This window comes from Pseudorasbora parva, chromosome 22, assembly GCF_024679245.1.
Source record: "Pseudorasbora parva isolate DD20220531a chromosome 22, ASM2467924v1, whole genome shotgun sequence".
In the NCBI taxonomy this organism is placed as follows: domain Eukaryota; kingdom Metazoa; phylum Chordata; class Actinopteri; order Cypriniformes; family Gobionidae; genus Pseudorasbora; species Pseudorasbora parva.
This window is the reverse complement of record NC_090193.1, coordinates 697,501-719,304: the sequence shown is the minus strand read 5'-3', so window position 1 is coordinate 719,304 and position 21,804 is coordinate 697,501. Positions and strand designations below refer to the sequence as shown.

General features: G+C 41.8%; 2 protein-coding genes across 2 annotated transcripts; both read left to right on the top strand.

The window, feature by feature from the left end:
* Positions 1–2,477: 2,477 nt before the first annotated feature.
* npffl (neuropeptide FF-amide peptide precursor like) lies at positions 2,478–5,323 on the top strand. The gene is made up of 3 exons (XM_067432062.1): positions 2,478–2,727; positions 3,265–3,386; positions 4,887–5,323. The coding sequence occupies exons 1-3, from the start codon at positions 2,599–2,601 to the stop codon at positions 5,005–5,007; spliced, it is 372 nt and encodes a 123-aa protein (XP_067288163.1). The 5' UTR covers positions 2,478–2,598; the 3' UTR covers positions 5,008–5,323.
* Positions 5,324–8,027: 2,704 nt separating this feature from the next.
* alas1 (aminolevulinate, delta-, synthase 1) lies at positions 8,028–21,555 on the top strand. The gene is made up of 11 exons (XM_067431306.1): positions 8,028–8,213; positions 9,111–9,304; positions 9,429–9,581; positions 11,746–11,859; positions 12,284–12,506; positions 13,070–13,254; positions 13,450–13,629; positions 14,189–14,353; positions 19,678–19,946; positions 20,415–20,577; positions 21,223–21,555. The coding sequence occupies exons 2-11, from the start codon at positions 9,112–9,114 to the stop codon at positions 21,381–21,383; spliced, it is 1,806 nt and encodes a 601-aa protein (XP_067287407.1). The 5' UTR covers positions 8,028–8,213; position 9,111; the 3' UTR covers positions 21,384–21,555.
* The last annotated feature ends 249 nt before the right edge of the window (positions 21,556–21,804 follow it).

Genomic DNA, 21,804 nt, shown 5'->3' with positions numbered 1-21,804 from the left:
ATAAGGACTGTACGGTCCGCTATGGTTTGTTACATCTAGCTACCGCAATTCCTCACGCTCAGGAAGTTTGGCGTGACTTCAACTGGAATGCTACAAAGTTGTGCTATAAACGGATAAATATAGATTAAAGATGCTTATCCTGCGGTTCAGCCGCGGTCTCAGAAGATGCATTCACAATGTCATGATGTAAAGAACACAACATCTGTACTGCAAACCCCTCTGTGTTGCAGCTTTTGCTTCTGTTTTGGTTTATGCCTACCAACGCAACATCACTGGCATAGAAACTGATGCAAAAAAATCTGGAAAACAAAGGAACTACATGGACACAAATCATGATCGGTTGCGATAAACCGTGTGGACGTCAGTCATTTTAGATCAGAACGCCAAATAATTGGATTTAAACTGACAGTGTGGAGTATAGCCAGCCTAGAAATCTAGATGCGCCCTAGCGGCAGCAAATCTAATCCGCTGCGAGTGTCGTCTAGCAAGTCTCAATACACTTCTGAGCTGTAAACGCCAAACTCTGGTCAGGCCAATCAGATCGTGTTTAGAGTCGGTGGGCGGGGCTTAACATAATGACGGTTGGGCTTGCGTGCTTCTAGTAAGCACAGAAGCTGGCGAACGGCGGTCTGTCGAATCAGCTTTAGCCGTGACTCTGGAAGACTTGAGTTCAGCTTTTCTCTGAGAAAAGAACAAAGAACGGCACTGAAGTCATTCTGAAGAAGGGAAGATGTGTTCGAGTTTAGCCGACCGGATACGGCGAATGTTTAATCTGTAAGCTCCGCTTCAACTTCGTTGCTCTGGTTGGTTGTAGCGCTATCCTATCGCGTGCAGAGGGAGTTTGACAGACAGCCGTTTATCCGCCCCTCAGATTGAGCCGCCAATGGGGAGTTTCCAGACCAAACATCTGGATGTGGCTCCGGCTTGTCAGGCTAAAGTAGAGCGCCACTGAGGATGTGCTTTACCCAGTCCTTGCACATTTTTTTGAAGAATAGGAAAGGATAATTCCTTAAAGTAAATTCTCAATAAACCGTCTCCGGCGAGCTGACTCCGATCTTTCAAATATTCATATTTTTGTGTAATCGACGCGCCGTCCTAAATGAACCCGTCTCTTGCGGGATACCTTAAACTTCTGAATATCCCGATCTAATCTGACCTCTGACCTGTGCGGTGTCCAGAATAATAATCTTTCGCTGTGTGTTAATAGGCCAGAGGAGAACTGAGTCTGGTTTCTCTAAGGTTTATTTTTCTCCATCATGCCCTGATGGAGTTTCGGTTCCTTTGGTCGCCTTTGGCTGTTGCTGGTGCCAGACGGGCCGGTCTGTGTATTTCACAATCTGCTCAGTTACTGAGATTTACACACACAACCATTTCTAGGGTTTATAAAGAATGGTGTGAAAAGGGAAGAGCATCCAGTCTGCAGCAGTCCTGTGGGAGAAAATGCCTTGTTGATGCTCGAGGTCAGAGGAGAATGGCCCGACTGATTCAAGCTGATAGAAGAGCAACTTTGACTGAAATAACCACTCGTTACAACCGAGGTATGCAGCAAAGCATCGTTTAAATGCCACGGCCTACCTGAGCATTGTTTCTGACCATGTCCATCCCTTTATGACCACCATGTCCCCATCCTCTGATGGCTACTTCCAGCAGGATAATGCACCATGTCACAAAGCTCCAATCATTTCAAACTGGTTTCTTGAACATGCCAATGAGTTGACTGAACTAAAATGGCCGCCACAGTCTCCAGATCTCAGCCCAATAGAGCATCTTTGGGATGTGGTGGAACGGGAGCTTCGTGCCCTGGATGTGCATCCCACAAATCTCCATCAACTGCAAGATGCTCTCCTATCAATATGGGCCGACATTTCTAAAGAATGCTTTCAGCAGCTTGTTGATCAATGCCACGGAGAATTAAGGCAGTTCTGAAGGAGAAAGGGTCAAACACAGGATTAGTGTGTGTTCCTAATAATCCTTTAGGGGAGTGGATGTCGTTATTTAGTGTTTTTGCGCACTAACTCTATTCTGGCCTCTTCATCAATGATTGTAGAGCCGCTGTAGTGAGATGGGCTTTGTAACGACGTCTTTAGTGCCTTTATGGGTCTTGAGAGAGGAAATGACATTGGTGTCAATGAAGGCCTTTCTGAGCCATCGGATTTCAACACTAATATCTTCATCTGTGTGTGAAGATGAGCGGAGGTCTGACGGCTGGCCAACCACAGGAGGAATTAATCACACTATTTACATTTCTGGCTGAACTAACGCTTTAAGGGGTTAATGAACTGATTTTGGCATGTCGTCATTGGTTAATGAGAAAGGGCTGGCCGGTGTATTGGGAGAGTGTGTGCTTGCTGATGTGTTAGAGCTTTAATAAGCATGTTCTTCCCTGAGCTCCTCTGGGATCCATCACTCAGACCATCAGTAAATCCTCCGAATCACAGATGGGCCGTCAGTGTCTCATCAGTCTCTGGAGTCTCACACTCACCGTATATAAGGATAAAGTTGCCACGTCTGTTCCGAAGCTCAGCCGGATCGGCTCCACATACACCATAACACCAGTGCAGACACACATGAGCAGAGAATAAACTGGTCAGACTGGGAATGGATGCAGGAGTGTGGCTGGTGATGGGCGTGCTGTTGGTGATGGCTGATATGAGCCAGTCCATCGCTAAAGATGACGAGCTGGAGCAGAGCCAATCACACGAGGAGAACAGGCTGGAGAGCCGAGGGGTAAGAGACGCACCGCCAAACATGGGAGCCAATGGGGAGAGAGAAATAATCTTATTTCTGTTCGGGACGGAAACAAGAAACAAGATTTCAATCAGAAATCAGATTATTTCTCTCACCCCATTGGCAGATCATTTTGCCTGTTTTAAGCAAAAACTCACTTCAGTTAGATTTTATTTTCAACAAAACAAGAAAAATATCTGATGTCGTTTTACTGATCTAGTAAATGCATCTTGATTTAATAACTGTTAGATATTTAGACTAGAGACAAGACAAGATGAGTGAGTAAGAAGAGCATGTTTTGCAGTGCAGCTTTTTTCTGTTCCAGTATATTTTCGATTTCTACTGTGTGTGTGTGAAGAACAGAGAGGATGATGACGGTCATTGATGATGGTGATGATGGTGATGATGATGGTGATGATGATGATGAAGATGATGATGATGATGGTGATGATGGTGATGATGATGGTGATGATGATGAAGAAGATGATGATGAGGATGAAGATGATGATGATGATTTCTGTCATTGATGTGTCTCAGGCCACTGAGGAGCAGATGGATCATCTTCTGGAGGATCGTCTTCTGGCGGAGATGTTGCGATCTTTACTCCACGGCTCTCAGAGATACGAACGCAACCCTTCAGTTCTGCATCAGCCCCAGCGGTGCGTATATTCAGCCGCTCCCTGCTCATCATAATCCTCAATAACCGCCTTAACCCTTAAATGCATTTCCCCAAACCTTCTACAGGTCTTTCGGGTCGTCGGTGACCAAGATCTATATTAAACATGGATAGATCTCCACCTGTCGTGATAATATAAAACTCCTGGGCCCGTATTCATAACGAATCTTAATGCAAAGAGCAGCTCCTAGTGACAAAATTCTAAGAAATTTCTTAGAAATGGGGGCGTTTACTCTTAAAATTAACTAAAAAATCCTAGTAAAGAAAAAAGTAATTCAGAAAGCATCTTAACCCTTAAGAGGTCTTAAGGTCGGATTAGGAGCACAGACGAGGCTGAAGAGTTTCTTTAGCAGCGGAGAAAATGGCAGAAAGACAAAGAAGGAGAAGAAATATGTTGCAGACGATGGATGACGGTGAGTTAATAAGACGCTATAGATTAGATCGTGCAGGGATCATGTTTGTGACGGATCTTATTAGAGACACATCTCCGACAGCGCAGGAAGGCCAAAGCGCCAGAAATGAAAGTAATCGCTATATTACGATGTTTGGTGACTGGGAGAATGCCACAATACAGCAGAGTGAGAGAGAACGGTAAAATAGAACAATTTGCGCTTGTCATTTCAAAGTGAAGGCTTAGAATAGACCCTATACTTAAAAGCACTCCTTTTCCCTCTTTTTGGACAACCAACCAATCACGGTCTTCAAAAGACTGTGTCATACTCGCAACGGGGTCAGCCCCGCCTCTTCACGCAGATAATAGTGTTTGTAGTGTCCTCGCTCAGAGTTGCTCTCAGATCGGTCCTGAATAGCTCTTACGCTAAGACTCCTACGTAAAAGTTTTTAAGCTAAGTTAGGAGTTTTCTCAGAGGACTCGTAGAATCTTTATGAATACGGGCCCTGGTGTTAGAGTAACAATCACAGAAGAATAAAATAAAGCATATTCCGTGACCTTTTGGAGCTTGTAAGGGTTGAGTTTGAGCAGATGTTTAATCCCATCATCATCTGTCCTCATCAGAGCTCATTCAGCTTCTGCTCATATTCTCCATCTCACGCATATTCTCCAAACTCAACTTTAACGTCTTCATAATCAATATTTCGTTCTCTGACAGCTTCTGGAGCACATCCATCATCAGAGACAGTGACAGGAATATCTGATTGTGTTCAGTTCTCGCTCTCTGCAGTAAATCACTGAGACTTTTCGACTTTAGCAGATTATAATTATTATGGTTTTGTTTTCTGCCTGCAGTGACTATGAGTGAAACGTCACTTCATCATATCAGACACCGACACCTTGTAATAAATAAACGTGAATTGCACTCGGACTAAATATAAAATATCTTAAACTGTGTGTGAAGATGAGCGGAGGTCTTACGGGTGTGGAGCGACATTAGGGAGAGGAGTTAATGACAGACATCTCATTATTCGGCTGAATTAACCCTTTAATGAGACAGACATGGCTGACCTTTCTTCTCCTGCTTCCCAGCTTTGGTCGCGGGGCTCGGAGTGGCTTGTCCACGGAGGACAGGATTCAGTCTCGGGACTGGGAGACGGTTCCTGGACAGATATGGAGCATGGCTGTGCCACAGAGATTCGGCAAAAAATGACAACACAAAAGCGTTGATGAAATTTGAGTGATGTCTTCTGAACATTGCATAAGTAGGACGGAGAATTATTTGATCACATCTACACTGCAGAGAATGCTCTTCTTACTCAGTCACTGAAATCTTGTTTCTTGTTTCCGTCCCAATCAGAAATAAGATTATTTTTCTCACCCCATTGGCAGATCATTTTGCCTGTTTTAAGCAAAAACTCTCTTCATTTAGATTTTATTTTCAACAAAACAAGAAAAAATATCTCATGTCGTTTTACTGATCTAGTAAATGCATCTTGATTTAAGAATATTTAGATATTTAGACTGGAAACGAGACAGAATGACTGAATAAGAAGAGCATGTTATGCAGTGCATCTCATTCATTTTTGTCATCTACAGTCCAAAATAAACTGTCAGCTCTTCTTTGCATTTCATCAAATAAGTGGAAATGATTCTAACACATCAAAACAATATTTAATTGTAGTTTAATAAGTTCTGAACGAGTGTGAGGTTATATTGTGATTATTAATCCATATTAATTCATTCATAATCACAGATTGTGTTGTGTGTTGTATTTTCTGTGTATAAATGATCAGCTCTGCTTGTTGAGAGAGAGATCTAGTGGTTCTTGTTCTTGACTCTCACTGGCTGAGCTTTTGATTCATTTTAGGCAATGCAAGTAATTGTAATAATAAAGGAAAATGAATAGATCAAGCTCTATTTCGTCTGTACGCGTTCACTTCAACGCATGATAACCTCATTTAAGTATTGTGTTAAATAAACAGCAATATAGCATATTATTACTCAAATCATGTTTTAAGAAATCATCATAAACTAAGTATCATTTGAAAGCTTAAATTCTGAAAAATCATCCGGTTTTGCATTATACTTGCGGAACTAACACAATACATTAAACCTGTAATATTGAGTTAAAACATACAGGCTATAAAACACATTCTGTGAAAGGTTATCACATTTCTTCGAGATTTAAATCGCGCGGGTTTTTCGATCAGAGGCTGCAGTGTTGCTGATGTTTTAATGTGAGTGACGACAGCGCCTGAAGTGTTGCCCGTTCCAAAATGGCGGGTGTGTCGACGTGTCTGGAGCGGTCGAATGAGGCCACTGCGCATGCGCATCTATGGTCAGTCACTGCGCCAAGTCGGTCAGTAGAGGGCGCTCACACACCGCCTGATAGGCTGCTCATCTGGACACACGTGTCTGGGCTGTTGGGTAATGATTGAGCCAAGTCTTATTATTCCTGAAACTTCACAAAGTATAAGGAAATACAGCACTCGAAAAAATTAAGAGACTTAACATTGAGCTGTATATTCACTCATATGAGAACAGTTACACATTGCATTCAATGTAATCATTTACTATTCCATGGGATTCAAACCCTTGTCCCCTCAGAAGGGCAGCACATGGGAAATATTTTGCTCCTATTGTTTGGCATTAAAAAGTGACGGTAACTCTTTATTTTACCGTGTCCTTGTTACACATTACATGTAGCCTACTTACCATAGTAATAACAGTACATTATGTATAATTACATGCAACTAACCTTCAACCAAACCCTAACCCTATAAGTACGTTATTAATAAAATTAATAACATATATAATTACACTGTAACAATAACACCTTAATACAAAGTGTATAACCAATCTTATCTACTTGATAGTAATAGGAAAATGAGATATGTCCGAGTCTATTAATGGTGTCTTAATTTTATTGTACAAATCTATAATTGTTTAGTTTGAGTGTGAAGCAAAAAAAGTAACAGCTCACCGTTATGGGGATCAGTGTTGCCTTCGGTTGGGCTGCGATGCAACAGGAAATCATTCGGTTTCAAAAGAAGGGAAATATTGCATAGGTTTTTCTAAAAGTTGACCTAATTTCTGACGAAATCGTTAAAGATGAGGGGTTTGCTCAAACCAATGTCGTTTACAATACTATTGCTAACACTTAATTCATAAACACCTTTAGAAAGTTTTAATTGTGTTGATATAATCCCTCTATATTTTGTAATTGAACAGATATTCAGCATTAAAACAGCTTACTAAATCAAGAGTACATCTAAAGTAAAGTAGGCTACTTGGTTCTTTTTTTAGCTAAGCATTTGCCATAGCCCTATATTGCTCTTTCAATGTACTTGTTTTTAAGGCAATCGGTTTGCACGCCTTTTTTAAGTAGGCCAAATTGAACTAATCGGATTTTACAGTAAAAAAAAAAGAGTACTGTAATCTAATAGTTATCACCAATCATCAAACATACGAAGAGACCACAGCTCTCAAAGCGATCAATCCCCGATCTCGGTTTGTGTAATAAACCGAATCTCCTCACCTGCAGTATTTCATTAACTGTAAACTCTGATTTCACGGTGACTTTAAAGATATTATATATTACATCTTTCAGCATTAGATCAAACAACATTTAGCTAGGCCAATCATGATCAAATTAACTCAATAATTAAGAATTCATGTCATTTCAAAACCCGAGGAACACCAGATAGTCATACATGTAAGTAAAATCTTTATTATTCTTTGATTGGGTGAAAATAGCAAATCACATTGTTTATATTTTCACCAAACTATTAATTCAAAAGAAAGCGTTTGATGCGCATTGTGAAACACGACGAGTAATAATAACTATAATAATATACTTAATGTGTTATCTCAAAGCACTTTACAAGAATACAGTAAATATAATGGTATTATAAAAGTGGCTGTTTAAGGACTTTGTGTTCCGTGTTTGTGAGCTTTTAAACTCCATTCCTGTAAGAGGGCGTACACTCCCTAAACCGGTGGAATCGCTCTCTTTCTACCTGAACACTCATTTAACAGCATAAACAAACCTTAGAGGTCAAATAGAGTAATAATCTTTCCTACAGGGAAATAATAAAGTGTTTTTATACTGTAAACGGTTTATGAGGCGCGATGGCGGTTTCGAGGAAGGAAATGGGCGTGTCTCCACGGGCTAGCCGGGATGACGCAAGTCTCGCGATATTTGGTGTTCTGATATAATCCACTCGTTCTCTCTCGCCCTCTCGTTCGTCCTCAGTGAAGGATAACGACACGACGCGCTCATTCAGCGGCTAAAACAGGCCACCGACACCGAGACACCTTCACCCACAGCGGCTAAAACCGGACACAGACACCCTCCTCATCCACAGCGCGACACTTTCCGCGGAACCGGAGTACTCTCGCTCGGACATCAGTGAGGTCAGTAATGCTCTCATCAAAGAGTCGCGGCTTCATGACGGACGCGTCTCATCGGTCGCGTCGCGTCGAGCGTCTGTACGATCTTTAATCTCCGCTGACCGTCAGACTTCGCTTAATTATCTTTAAATCAGTCAGAGCATTCTTTATTATCTTTAAATCAGTCAGAGCCTTCACTTTAGTGCGAGGTTATCTGTAAATCTTATCTAAGTGTTATTTCATGACGTGTTTGACAACTGCTCCAATAACAAACAAGAACATTCAGTGATTAAGATTAACAATTAGACACATTTAGTCATTATATACATACACACACACACACACACACACACACACACTCTCGGTCACACACTCTCGGTCACACAGACACATACCTCTTCACACGGTCATGTGAGACACACACTCTCTCTCTCTCAAACACACACACACACACACACACACACACACACACACACACACACACACACACACACACACACACACACACACACACACACTCTAGCACAGACTCTCTTGCTTACACTCACAAAAACACACACTCTCTCGCTGTCAAAAACACACTCCCTCTCACACATACTCACTCAATCTCTCTCAAACAAATTCTCACTCACTCAAACACACACACACACACACACACACACACACACACACACACACACACACACACACACACAGATCATAATGAGTCACCAGACCGGCTTTCATTGGCCTGAATGAGGAAGTCGTCCGGTATTCACCTGTAAGTGTGTGTGTGTGTGAGGGTCAGATTACTGTAGTGTGAGGTGAGTTCAGTGTGAGACGTGCTGGTGTTCACGTGACGGCTCCAGACACTCACACACTCGTGACCTCTGAGCCGTGGCTGATCCGTGTGTGTGTGTGTGTGTGTGTGTTCTCCCTCAGCATGGACGCCCTCTTCCGCTGCCCGTTCCTGTCCCGTGTCCCTCAGGGCTTCCTGCAGCAGGCTCGGTCCTCTTTGGTGGCGTACGCTGTGAAGTGTCCCGTCATGATGGAGCTCGCCTCAGGGCCACAGAGCCTCCGCCCGCTCAGCTCCACCGCATCCAGCCTGCAGAAGAACACCACCCCGGCCGGAGACGGTCAGTCTGTGTGTTAGAGTGTGTGTGTGTGTGTGTGTGTGTGTGTGTGAGAGAGAGTGAGTGTGTGTAAGAGAGTGTGTGTGTGTGTGTCTCACTGAAGATGTCCCTGTGCCCTCTGCTGTAGCAGTGCCCGTGGGTCCTGAGGGTCACTCCGCGCCCCCAGCGGCCGCCTCCAGATGCCCGTTCCTGGCCGCAGAGATGCAGAACCGTGGGGTGGTCCGGCAGGCCAGCATGGCTCTCCAAGAGGACGTCTCTGAGGTCCGCACCGTCTGCAAAGGTGTGTGTGTGCTTAAAATGATCATCACCACTACTGGGTGGAGCAACGTTTTACAGTTATCAATGCTTCAAAATCTAACACGGAGTTCATTAATGTAATTTAAAGTCATCAAAACGGCTCCAGAAGTCAGACAGTCAGAAATACAGATTAAACCAGCAACCCGGAGCCAGTATGGCCAGAGACTACTACGGTTCCTCAGCGTCTCAGAGTGCACACGAGAACACTAAAATAAATCAACGACTGGATATTATGTTCAGTACATCCGTGATAATCTGCTGCTTAAATATTTCATTTAATGTGAAGTTGAATTGCTTTGCTTGTTAAGATAATGCAAGAAAAATGTTCATAAAGCTTAAAGCTTCTGGTGACAGGAGCCTGAGCTCTTCAGTCAAACCCCTGCGAGAGTGAATATCAGATCATTGTAGAGTACAGGACAGGACGGGGCGACTATTCCTCAGGTTAATGCAGAACATCTGTGTTAATATGGCCCAAAATAAGTGGGGAAAACGCTTTTTTTTGCATGTGTTTCACACATCATAACCTGATTATGACCTCCCTCTCACACTAGAGTGTGTCCCACGTTAAGGCCTTGAGTTTGAGGCTATTGGACCGAGAAAGGCCTTGAGTTTGAGGCTATTGGACCGAGAAAGGCCTTGAGTTTGAGGCTATTGGACCGAGAAAGGCCTTGAGTTTGAGGCTATTGGACAGAGAAAGGCCTTGAGTTTGAGGCTATTGGACCGAGAAAGGCCTTGAGTTTGAGGCTATTGGACAGAGAAAGGCCTTGAGTTTGAGGCTATTGGACAGAGAAAGGCCTTGAGTTTGAGGCTATTGGACAGAGAAAGGCCTTGAGTTTGAGGCTATTGGACCGAGAAAGGCCTTGAGTTTGAGGCTATTGGACAGAGAAAGGCCTTGAGTTTGAAGTTAACCGACCCTCCCTACTATACAGCTGCTGGTCATATAATTAGAATATCATCAAAAAGTTGATTTGTTTCACTAATTCCATTCAAAAAGTGAAATTTGTATATTATATTCATTCATTACACACCAACGGATATATTTCAAATGTTTATTTCTTTTAAATTTGATGATTATATCTAAGGAAAATCCCAAATTAAGTATTTCAGAAAATTCTAATATTACTAAAGACCAATACAAAGAAAGGATCTTTAGAAATCTTGGCCAGCTGAACAGTCTGAGCATGTCCAGCTCTCAGTGCTCAGTTGTGTCTCCTTTATCCTGAATTACGGCAGCGATGCGGCGTGGCCTGGAGTCGATCCGTCTGTGGCTCCGCTCAGGTGTTATGTGTGGACTCTGTACCTCTCCTCTCTTCCTCCAGACTCTGGGACCCTGATTCCCAAAGGAAATACAAAATTTACTTTCATCAGAGAGCATAACTTTGGACCACTCAGCTGCCCTTTTAGTCTTTAGCCCACGTGAGACGCTTCAAGACGTGAGACGTAGTCCACGTGAGACGTTGTTCAAGAGTGGCTTGACACAAGGAGTGCGAAGCTCAAACCCGTGTCCTGCAAACGTCTGTGCGCAGCGGTTCTTAAAGCACTGACTCCAGCTGCAGTCCACTCTTGGTGAATCTCCTCCTCATTTTTGAATGGGTTTTGTTTCACACTCCTCTCCAGGGTGCGGTTATCCGTATTTCTTGTACACTTTTTTCTAGCACATCTTTTCCTTCCCTTCGTCTTTTGGAGAACTGTCGAGTCAGCAGTGATAGTGTCGCCGACAGAACTAGACTGAGAGGCCATTTAAAGGCCTTTACTGGTGTTTGAGTTAATGAGCTGATTAGAGCGGCTCTAGGAGTCTTCAATATTCAACCTTTTCATAATATTCTAATTTTCTAAGATATTGAATTTGGGATTTTACTTAGTTGTCAGTTACAATCATCAAATAATTAAAAGAAATAAACATTTGAAATATATCAGTCGAATGAATATAATATACAAGTTTCACTTGAATGGAATTAGTGAAATAAATCTTTTTATTGAGGATATTTTAATTATATGACCCGCACTTGTAATTGTGAGGGTTTTCATTTTATTACCCCTGTGTTTGTCAGATGTGCTGTAATTTGCACTGTGACGTGAGTGTTTTACCGTAGACGTTGACCTGAGAGGATGATGAGCTCTAGACGTGTCTCTGTCGTGTTTTGCAGACGTCTCCGAGTCTCAGCTAAAGGACACTCAGATGGGAGGAAGCCTCATGAAGAGGCTGATGAAGCAGCGTCCTGCCAGGGTCTCTCATCTGCTGCAGGAGAACATGCCTAAAAGTACACGCTCACACACACTGCAGAAAATGCTTTTCTTATTATTTTTGTCTTGTTTCGAGTCAAAACATCTAAAAATTGCTTTGGGGAAAAATAACTCAAAATGAAGAGAGTTTTTGCTTAAAATAAGATAAATAATCTGCCAATGGGGTGAGAAAAATAATCTTGTTTCTGTTGAATTAAGATTATTTTTCTCACCCCATTGGCAGATTATTTATCTTATTTTAAGCAAAAAACTCACTCCCCCAAAACAAGACAATTACTTTTTCTTGTCTAGTAAATGTTTCTTAATGTAAGAATATTTCGATATTTTGACTAGAAACAAGACAGAAACACTGAGTAAGAAGAGCATATATTCCAGTGCACTTCTGCCCTGCCCGGCTGTAAACCACTTCCTGTTTTAATAAATGCAGTTCTTCTCTTGCAGTGGTGTCCAACTTCCGCTATGACGAGTTCTTCGAGAAGAAGATTGAGGAGAAGAAGGACGACCACACGTACCGTGTGTTTAAGACGGTGAATCGCAGAGCCACGGAGTTCCCGATGGCGGACGATTACACCGAGTCCTTGTCCTTCCGCAGAAACGTGTCCGTGTGGTGCAGCAACGACTATCTGGGCATGAGCCGCCACCCGCAGGTGGTGCAGACCATAATGTGAGTCTCACCGTCTGCAGAGTTCGGTTCGGACCAAAAACAAAACATTAGTCCTGGTCCGCTTAGCGTTCACACTGGCATTTTTAACAGCGACCCTAAAGTTACCGAACCAAAGGCGTAGGGATACGGTCACACTGCAGAAAATGCTGTTCTTACTCAGTATTTTTGTCTTGTTTCTAGTCCAAACATCTAACAATTCTTACATTAAGAAACATTTACTGGACAAGTACACATTTTCGTGTTTTGGGGAAAAATAACTCAAAATGAAGAGAGTTTGTGCTTAAAATAAGATCAATAATCTGCCAATGGGGTGAGAAAAATAATCTTGTTTTCTGTTTGAATTAAGATTATTATTCTCACCCCATTGGCAGATTATTTATCTTATTAGTCTGTCTTGCTTGTCTAGTAAATACTTCTTGTTTTAGGAATGTTTAGATGTTTTGACCAGAAACAAGACAAAAATACTGAGGAAGAAGAGCATTTTTTGCAGTGCAAACATGACAAGTGTGAACGCTCCCTCATTCTCTGGTGCTTTTGTGCTGAAATATTCTCTCTCTCGACAGGGACACTTTAGGGAAGCACGGCTCCGGAGCCGGAGGGACTCGGAACATTTCCGGCACGAGTAAGTTCCACGTGGATCTGGAGCACGAGCTGGCCGATCTTCATGGGAAGGACGCCGCCTTGCTCTTCACCTCCTGCTTCGTGGCCAATGACTCCACACTCTTCACGCTGGCCAAAATGCTGCCTGGTAAACACGTTTATATATTTGCACATCACAGTCAAAGGTTTTAGAACAGTTTTACACTGCAAAAAAAGCTTTTCTTAGTATTTTTGTCTTGTTTCCAGTCCAAACATCTAAAAATTGTTACATTAAGAAGCATTTACGAGACGAGCAAAAGTAATCATCTTTATTCATCAGATTTCCTTTCCCTTGTGTTTGCAGGCTGTGAGATCTATTCGGACGCAGGCAACCACGCCTCCATGATTCAGGGCATCAGGAACAGCGGAGCCAAGAAGTTTATCTTCCGGCACAACGACGCCGCACACTTGCGGAAGCTTCTGGAGAAATCAGATCCGTCCACTCCGAAGATCGTGGCGTTCGAGACGGTGCACTCGATGGACGGTCAGTGGGCTGCGAAAAATGCTCTTCTTATTTAGTATTTATTTCTTGTTTTCAGTCTAAATACCTAAATATTCTTAAATCAAGATGCATTTACTAGATCAGCAAAACGACATAAGATATGTGTTCTGGGGGAAAAATCTAAATGAAGAGAGTTTTTGCTTAAAACAGGCAAAATGATCTGCCAGTGGGGTGAGGAGAAATAATCTTATTTCTGATCGGGACGGAAAAAAGAAACAAGATTTCAATCAGAAATCAGATTATTTTTCTCACCCCATTGGCAGATCATTTTGCCTGTTTTAAGCAAAAACTCTCTTCATTTAGATTTTATTTTCAACAAAACAAGAAAAAATATCTCGCGTTGTTTTATTGATCTAGTAAATGCATCTTGATTTAAGATTTGTTAGATATTTGGACTGGAAACGACAATTTGTTACGTAAGAAATGCATTTTTTGAAATTCCAGAAGTTCTGATATTCTGATGTTGTTCTGATGATGTTGTTCTGATATTCTGATGTTGTTCTGATGATGTTGTTCTGATGATGTTGTTCTGGTGTTTCAGGAGCTGTGTGTCCGCTAGAGGAGCTGTGTGACGTGGCTCATGAGTTCGGCGCCATCACGTTTGTGGATGAGGTTCATGCGGTGGGTCTATACGGGCCGAGGGGCGGCGGCATCGGAGACCGAGACGGGGTGATGCGGAAGATGGACATCATCTCCGGCACGCTGGGTGAGTGTCTGACCAAAATAAGGAAATATCACACACCTCTATCGCAATATGCATATCACAGCGGCACGCAGTATCTGAAGGGTTTTAATAGGCTACTTCAACATTGTGAAATGTGTAGGATTAGCAGGTTTACTGTATTATTAGTATTACTAATCCTACAGTAAACCTGCTAATACTACAGTAAACCTGCTAATACTACAGTAAACCTGCTAATACTACAGTAAACCTGCTAATCCTACAGTAAACCTGCTAATACTACAGTAAACCTGCTAATACTACAGTAAACCTGCTAATACTACAGTAAACCTGCTAATACTACAGTAAACCTGCTAATACTACAGTAAACCTGCTAATACTACAGTAAACCTGCTAATACTACAGTTAACCTGTTAATACTACAGTAAACCTGCTAATCCTACAGTAAACCTGCTAATACTACAGTAAACCTGCTAATCCTACAGTAAACCTGCTAATCCTACAGTAAACCTGCTAATCCTACAGTAAACCTGCTAATACTACAGTTAACCTGCTAATCCTACAGTAAACCTGCTAATACTACAGTTAACCTGTTAATACTACAGTAAACCTGCTAATACTACAGTAAACCTGCTAATCCTACAGTAAACCTGCTAATCCTACAGTAAACCTGCTAATACTACAGTAAACCTGCTAATCCTACAGTAAACCTGCTAATACTACAGTAAACCTGCTAATCCTACAGTAAACCTGCTAATACTACAGTAAACCTGCTAATACTACAGTAAACCTGCTAATACTACAGTAAACCTGCTAATACTACAGTAAACCTGGTAATACTACAGTAAACCTGGTAATCCTACAGTAAACCTGGTAATCCTACAGTAAACCTGCTAATCCTACAGTAAACCTGCTAATCCTACAGTAAACCTGGTAATACTACAGTAAACCTGCTAATCCTACAGTAAACCTGCTAATCCTACAGTAAACCTGCTAATCCTACAGTAAACCTGCTAATCCTACAGTAAACCTGCTAATCCTACAGTAAACCTGCTAATCCTACAGTAAACCTGGTAATCCTACAGTAAACCTGGTAATACTACAGTAAACCTGCTAATCCTACAGTAAACCTGGTAATCCTACAGTAAACCTGGTAATACTACAGTAAACCTGCTAATCCTACAGTAAACCTGCTAATACTACAGTAAACCTGCTAATCCTACAGTAAACCTGGTAATACTACAGTAAACCTGCTAATCCTACAGTAAACCTGGTAATCCTACAGTAAACCTGCTAATCCTACAGTAAACCTGGTAATACTACAGTAAACCTGCTAATCCTACAGTAAACCTGGTAATCCTACAGTAAACCTGGTAATACTACAGTAAACCTGCTAATCCTACAGTAAACCTGCTAATACTACAGTAAACCTGCTAATCCTACAGTAAACCTGCTAATACTACAGTAAACCTGCTAATACTACAGTAAACCTGCTAATACTACAGTAAACCTGCTAATACTACAGTAAACCTGCTAATACTACAGTAAACCTGCTAATCCTACAGTAAACCTGGTAATACTACAGTAAACCTGCTAATCCTACAGTAAACCTGGTAATCCTACAGTAAACCTGGTAATCCTACAGTAAACCTGGTAATACTACAGTAAACCTGCTAATCCTACAGTAAACCTGCTAATCCTACAGTAAACCTGCTAATCCTACAGTAAACCTGCTAATCCTACAGTAAACCTGGTAATCCTACAGTAAACCTGGTAATACTACAGTAAACCTGGTAATACTACAGTAAACCTGGTAATACTACAGTAAACCTGCTAATCCTACAGTAAACCTGCTAATACTACAGTAAACCTGGTAATACTACAGTAAACCTGGTAATACTACAGTAAACCTGGTAATACTACAGTAAACCTGGTAATCCTACAGTAAACCTGGTAATACTACAGTAAACCTGGTAATACTACAGTAAACCTGCTAATACTACAGTAAACCTGCTAATACTACAGTAAACCTGCTAATACTACAGTAAACCTGCTAATACTACAGTAAACCTGCTAATAATACTGTAGTAATAATACAGTAAACCTGCTAATCCTACAGTAAACCTGCTAATACTACAGTAAACCTGGTAATCCTACAGTAAACCTGCTAATACTACAGTAAACCTGGTAATCCTACAGTAAACCTGCTAATACTACAGTAAACCTGGTAATCCTACAGTAAACCTGCTAATCCTACAGTAAACCTGGTAATACTACAGTAAACCTGGTAATACTACAGTAAACCTGGTAATACTACAGTAAACCTGCTAATACTACAGTAAACCTGCTAATACTACAGTAAACCTGCTAATACTACAGTAAACCTGCTAATACTACAGTAAACCTGCTAATACTACAGTAAACCTGCTAATACTACAGTAAACCTGCTAATACTACAGTAAACCTGCTAATCCTACAGTAAACCTGCTAATACTACAGTAAACCTGCTAATCCTACAGTAAACCTGCTAATCCTACAGTAAACCTGCTAATACTACAGTAAACCTGCTAATACTACAGTAAACCTGCTAATACTACAGTAAACCTGCTAATACTACAGTAAACCTGCTAATACTACAGTAAACCTGCTAATACTACAGTAAACCTGCTAATACTACAGTAAACCTGCTAATACTACAGTAAACCTGCTAATCCTACAGTAAACCTGCTAATAATACTGTAGTAATACTACAGTAAACCTGCTAATCCTACAGTAAACCTGCTAATACTACAGTAAACCTGCTAATACTACAGTAAACCTGCTAATCCTACAGTAAACCTGCTAATACTACAGTAAACCTGCTAATCCTACAGTAAACCTGCTAATACTACAGTAAACCTGCTAATACTACAGTAAACCTGCTAATACTACAGTAAACCTGCTAATACTACAGTAAACCTGCTAATCCTACAGTAAACCTGCTAATACTACAGTAAACCTGCTAATCCTACAGTAAACCTGCTAATACTACAGTAAACCTGCTAATCCTACAGTAAACCTGCTAATACTACAGTAAACCTGCTAATACTACAGTAAACCTGCTAATACTACAGTAAACCTGCTAATCCTACAGTAAACCTGCTAATACTACAGTAAACCTGCTAATCCTACAGTAAACCTGCTAATACTACAGTAAACCTGCTAATACTACAGTAAACCTGCTAATACTACAGTAAACCTGCTAATACTACAGTAAACCTGCTAATCCTACAGTAAACCTGCTAATACTACAGTAAACCTGCTAATCCTACAGTAAACCTGCTAATACTACAGTAAACCTGCTAATACTACAGTAAACCTGCTAATACTACAGTAAACCTGCTAATACTACAGTAAACCTGCTAATACTACAGTAAACCTGCTAATACTACAGTAAACCTGCTAATCCTACAGTAAACCTGCTAATACTACAGTAAACCTGCTAATCCTACAGTAAACCTACTAATACTACAGTAAACCTGCTAATACTACAGTAAACCTGCTAATCCTACAGTAAACCTGCTAATCCTACAGTAAACCTGCTAATACTACAGTAAACCTGCTAATCCTACAGTAAACCTGCTAATACTACAGTAAACCTGCTAATCCTACAGTAAACCTACTAATACTACAGTAAACCTGCTAATACTACAGTAAACCTGATAATACGGTAAAGCTGCCGCTGTCTGTCAAACAACAGAAGAACAAGAGAAAATCACTGCTCTTGGCCGATTAATCTTTTTATCTTTATTATGCGTCAGTCTATATTTAATTAATGTGAACACTGTTTTAGTTCTTATTTTTAATAACAAAGATAAATTAAAATAGCAGAAATAATCGTCCACCCCTAGTTCAGGAGTCTGTGTCTACCTGGAGGATCTGATGTTCAGCTTTAGGCTGATATAACTATATATTACCAAGTCAAGCAGAGTGTTTGTGCTGTTTAAATATTGCCTTTGCCATTGCTGTTAAAATCAGACTGCCAGATTTGTGCCAGGAATGTCTGCTAGAGCGGCCGGTCCCTTTCAGACGTAGCGGCGCTTTCTTTCCCAGAGAGAATGGGCAGCACATAAATGGTGTCATTCTCAGTTTAAAAAAAAAAGTTTTAAATATAATTTAAATAGATTTTTTCACACTAATAGAAATATAGTATCGAATATCGCATTATTTTACAAGGTTTTGCACATGGCGTTTCTCTTCACTATCGCTCCGGCCTCTGGGAAACGAGTGAGCTCATCCTGAAGGCGGATGAATGGCCGTTTGTCAGCCGGGCCGAGATGACGCAGGGCGAGTGAAAGCTCCTCAGGAGACTAATGGAACCCATTTACTGCTGTAATCTGCTGCGCTGAATCTGGAGGACTCGCACTATAGAGCGCTGCAGATGTGGCGTCTCAGTGCACTGCAGAACAGGCTCTTCTCACTCATTCTGTCGCGTTTCCAGTCCAAATATCTAAATATTCTTAAATCAAGATGCATTTACTAGATCAGTAAAACAACGCGAGATATTTTTTCTTGTTTTGTTGAAAACAATATCTAAATGAAGAGAGTTTTTGCTTTAAACAGGCAAAATGATCTGCCAATGGGGTGAGGAAAATAATCTTATTTCTGATTGAAATCTTGTTTCTTGTTTCCGTCCCAATCAGAAATAAGATTATTTTCCTCACCCCATTGGCAGATCATTTTGCCTGTTTTAAGCAAAAACTCATTTTTGTTTGATTTTATTTAATAAAACAAGGAAAATTTACTGATCTAGTAAATGCATCTTGATTTAAGAATTGTTAGATATTTGGACTGAAAACAATTTAAAAATACTAAATAAGAAGAGCATGTTTTGCAGTGTAGGCCATCCCGAGGGTTTCTCCCAGAGGCTTTTTGATTATCGCTTCAGACGAACTCTAAGCAGCACTTCGTCTATGAAGTCTAAATGCAGAAGTAAAACGACAGGCTATGAACGGACTACACCACGGTCACATGACTTCAGCTCTTCCAGTTTTTATCTTACACACCAACCCTCTACATACCTTGGCAATATAATCGCCATTGGCTTGTACATTTATTTAGTTGACTCGCCGGACTGATATACTATTTTATTTATATTAGTGCTGCCAAAGCGACGTATCATGTTAAACACATCTAAAACAAAAGTTTATTTACCAGAGTTTTCTGTAGTATTATAGCAGTGTTTATGGCTTTATTTGCTCTGAACATGACCAATGAATCCGAGAAACCCCGCCTCTGCTCACGTGTGTTTGATCATGTGACCTGCCGCTTGACGTCTGATGTGTGTGTGTGTGTGTGTGTGTCCACAGGGAAGGCGTTCGGCTGTGTGGGCGGCTACATCGCCAGCACAGATGCTCTGGTGGATACGGTGCGCTCGTACGCCGCCGGCTTCATCTTCACCACGTCTCTGCCGCCGATGCTGCTGGCCGGAGCTCGGCAGTCCATCCAGATCCTGAAGAGTGAGGAGGGCCGAGCGCTGCGCCGCAAACACCAGAGGAACGTCAAGCTGCTGCGGCAGATGCTGATGGACACCGGCCTGCCCGTGGTGCACTGCCCCAGCCACATCATCCCTGTGCGGGTGCGTACACACACACACACACACTGCCCCTAAGCCTACCCATCACAGGAAACATTCTGCATTTTTACTTTCTCATAAAAACTCCTCCTGTGTGATTTATAAGCCTTTTGTAAAGTGGGGCCATGGGTAATGTCCTCATATTTCACCCTCTCCTGTAATACCTGTGTCATACCCATGGCATTATACACATTTGTGTCCTCATATGTCACAAAAACACACACACACACACACACACACACACTGCCCCTAAGCCTACCCATCACAGGAAACATTCTGCATTTTTACTTTCTCATAAAAACTCCTCCTGTGTGATTTATAAGCCTTTTGTAAAGTGGGGCCATGGGTAATGTCCTCATATTTCACCCTCTCCTGTAATACCTGTGTCATACCCATGGCATTACACACATTTGTGTCCTCATATGTCACAAAAACATGCCCACACTGCTCTAACGTGACTCTGTGCATCAGGTGGCGGACGCGGAGAAGAATACGGAGGTCTGTGACATCATGATGAGCCGCTACAACATCTACGTCCAGGCCATTAATTACCCCACAGTGGCCCGAGGAGAAGAGCTGCTGCGCATCGCTCCCACACCACACCACACACCGCAGATGATGCAGTACTTCGTGGGTGAGTGTGTGTGTGAGAGAGACCCTCGAAGGGCTGTTTAACAATATCTATAACCATAAATATGAATAATATTGTACAAAATAACAAGCAAAGCAAACCTTAACGCGGTAGCTGTGAATCATGTCATTATTCAACACACACGACACTTCTCAGTTACTGGTCATATAATTAGAATATCCTCAAAAAGTTGATTTATTTCACCAATTCCATTCAAAAAGTAAAACTTGTATATTATATTAATTCGTTATTTATTAACTCAAAACACCTGCAGGCCCTTTAATGGCCTCTCAGTCTAGTTCTGTCGGCTTCACTATCACTGCTGACTCGACAGTTCTCCAAAAGATGACCACTGACACCTTACACACGGAGAGCGAGACACTAAAGGTCACCGCTAAAGAGGCTGGCTGTTCCCAGAGCTCTGTGTCCAAGCTCATTAGTAGAGAGGAGAAGGGAAGGAAAAGATGGGGTAGAAAAAAGTGTACAAGCAATAGAGATAACCGCACCCTGGAGAGGAGTGTGAAACAAAACCCATTCAAAAATGAGGAGGAGATTCACCAAGAGTGGACTGCAGCTGGAGTCAGTGCTTTAAGAACCACTGCGCACAGACATGCAGTGTAATGATCGTGTGTGTGTGTGTGTGTGTAGATAAGCTGACGCAGACGTGGACGGAGGTGGGTCTGGAGCTCCAGCCGCGCTCGAGCGCCGAGTGTAATCTCTGCCGGCAGCCGCTGCACTTCCAGCTGATGAGCGAGAGGGAGAAGGCCTTCTTCAGCGGCCTCAGCCAGCCGGTGTCGGCCTGCGCATGACACTCACACACACTCACACACACACACATTCAGACCACTTGATTCCTGTATTGATGTATTTTGTGAATGGAGTAAATCTAAAGTATTTTATATTTAAGGATGTTTAACTAGGCCAGTCATGTGATCACTAAAGCATTACTGTGATGAGGTCAATAAACGGATGTTGCTCAGATTTCACTTGTGTGTGTGTGTGTGTGTGTTGAAGCTTCTGTTAGATCACCGGATGACCCGGGGCCGGTTGTATAATCTACTCTTACGAGTTCGTCATCTGTTATGTTTTCTTCTGTCAGTTAAAGACAGACTGGGTTAATGTGAAGACGGAAAGTAAGACAGTAGTTACGCCACTCGTGTGAATCTGTCCATAACCGGACCGGCACACTGACCTACATCTGCGGTGACGGGTCATGTGGAAAACGACCCC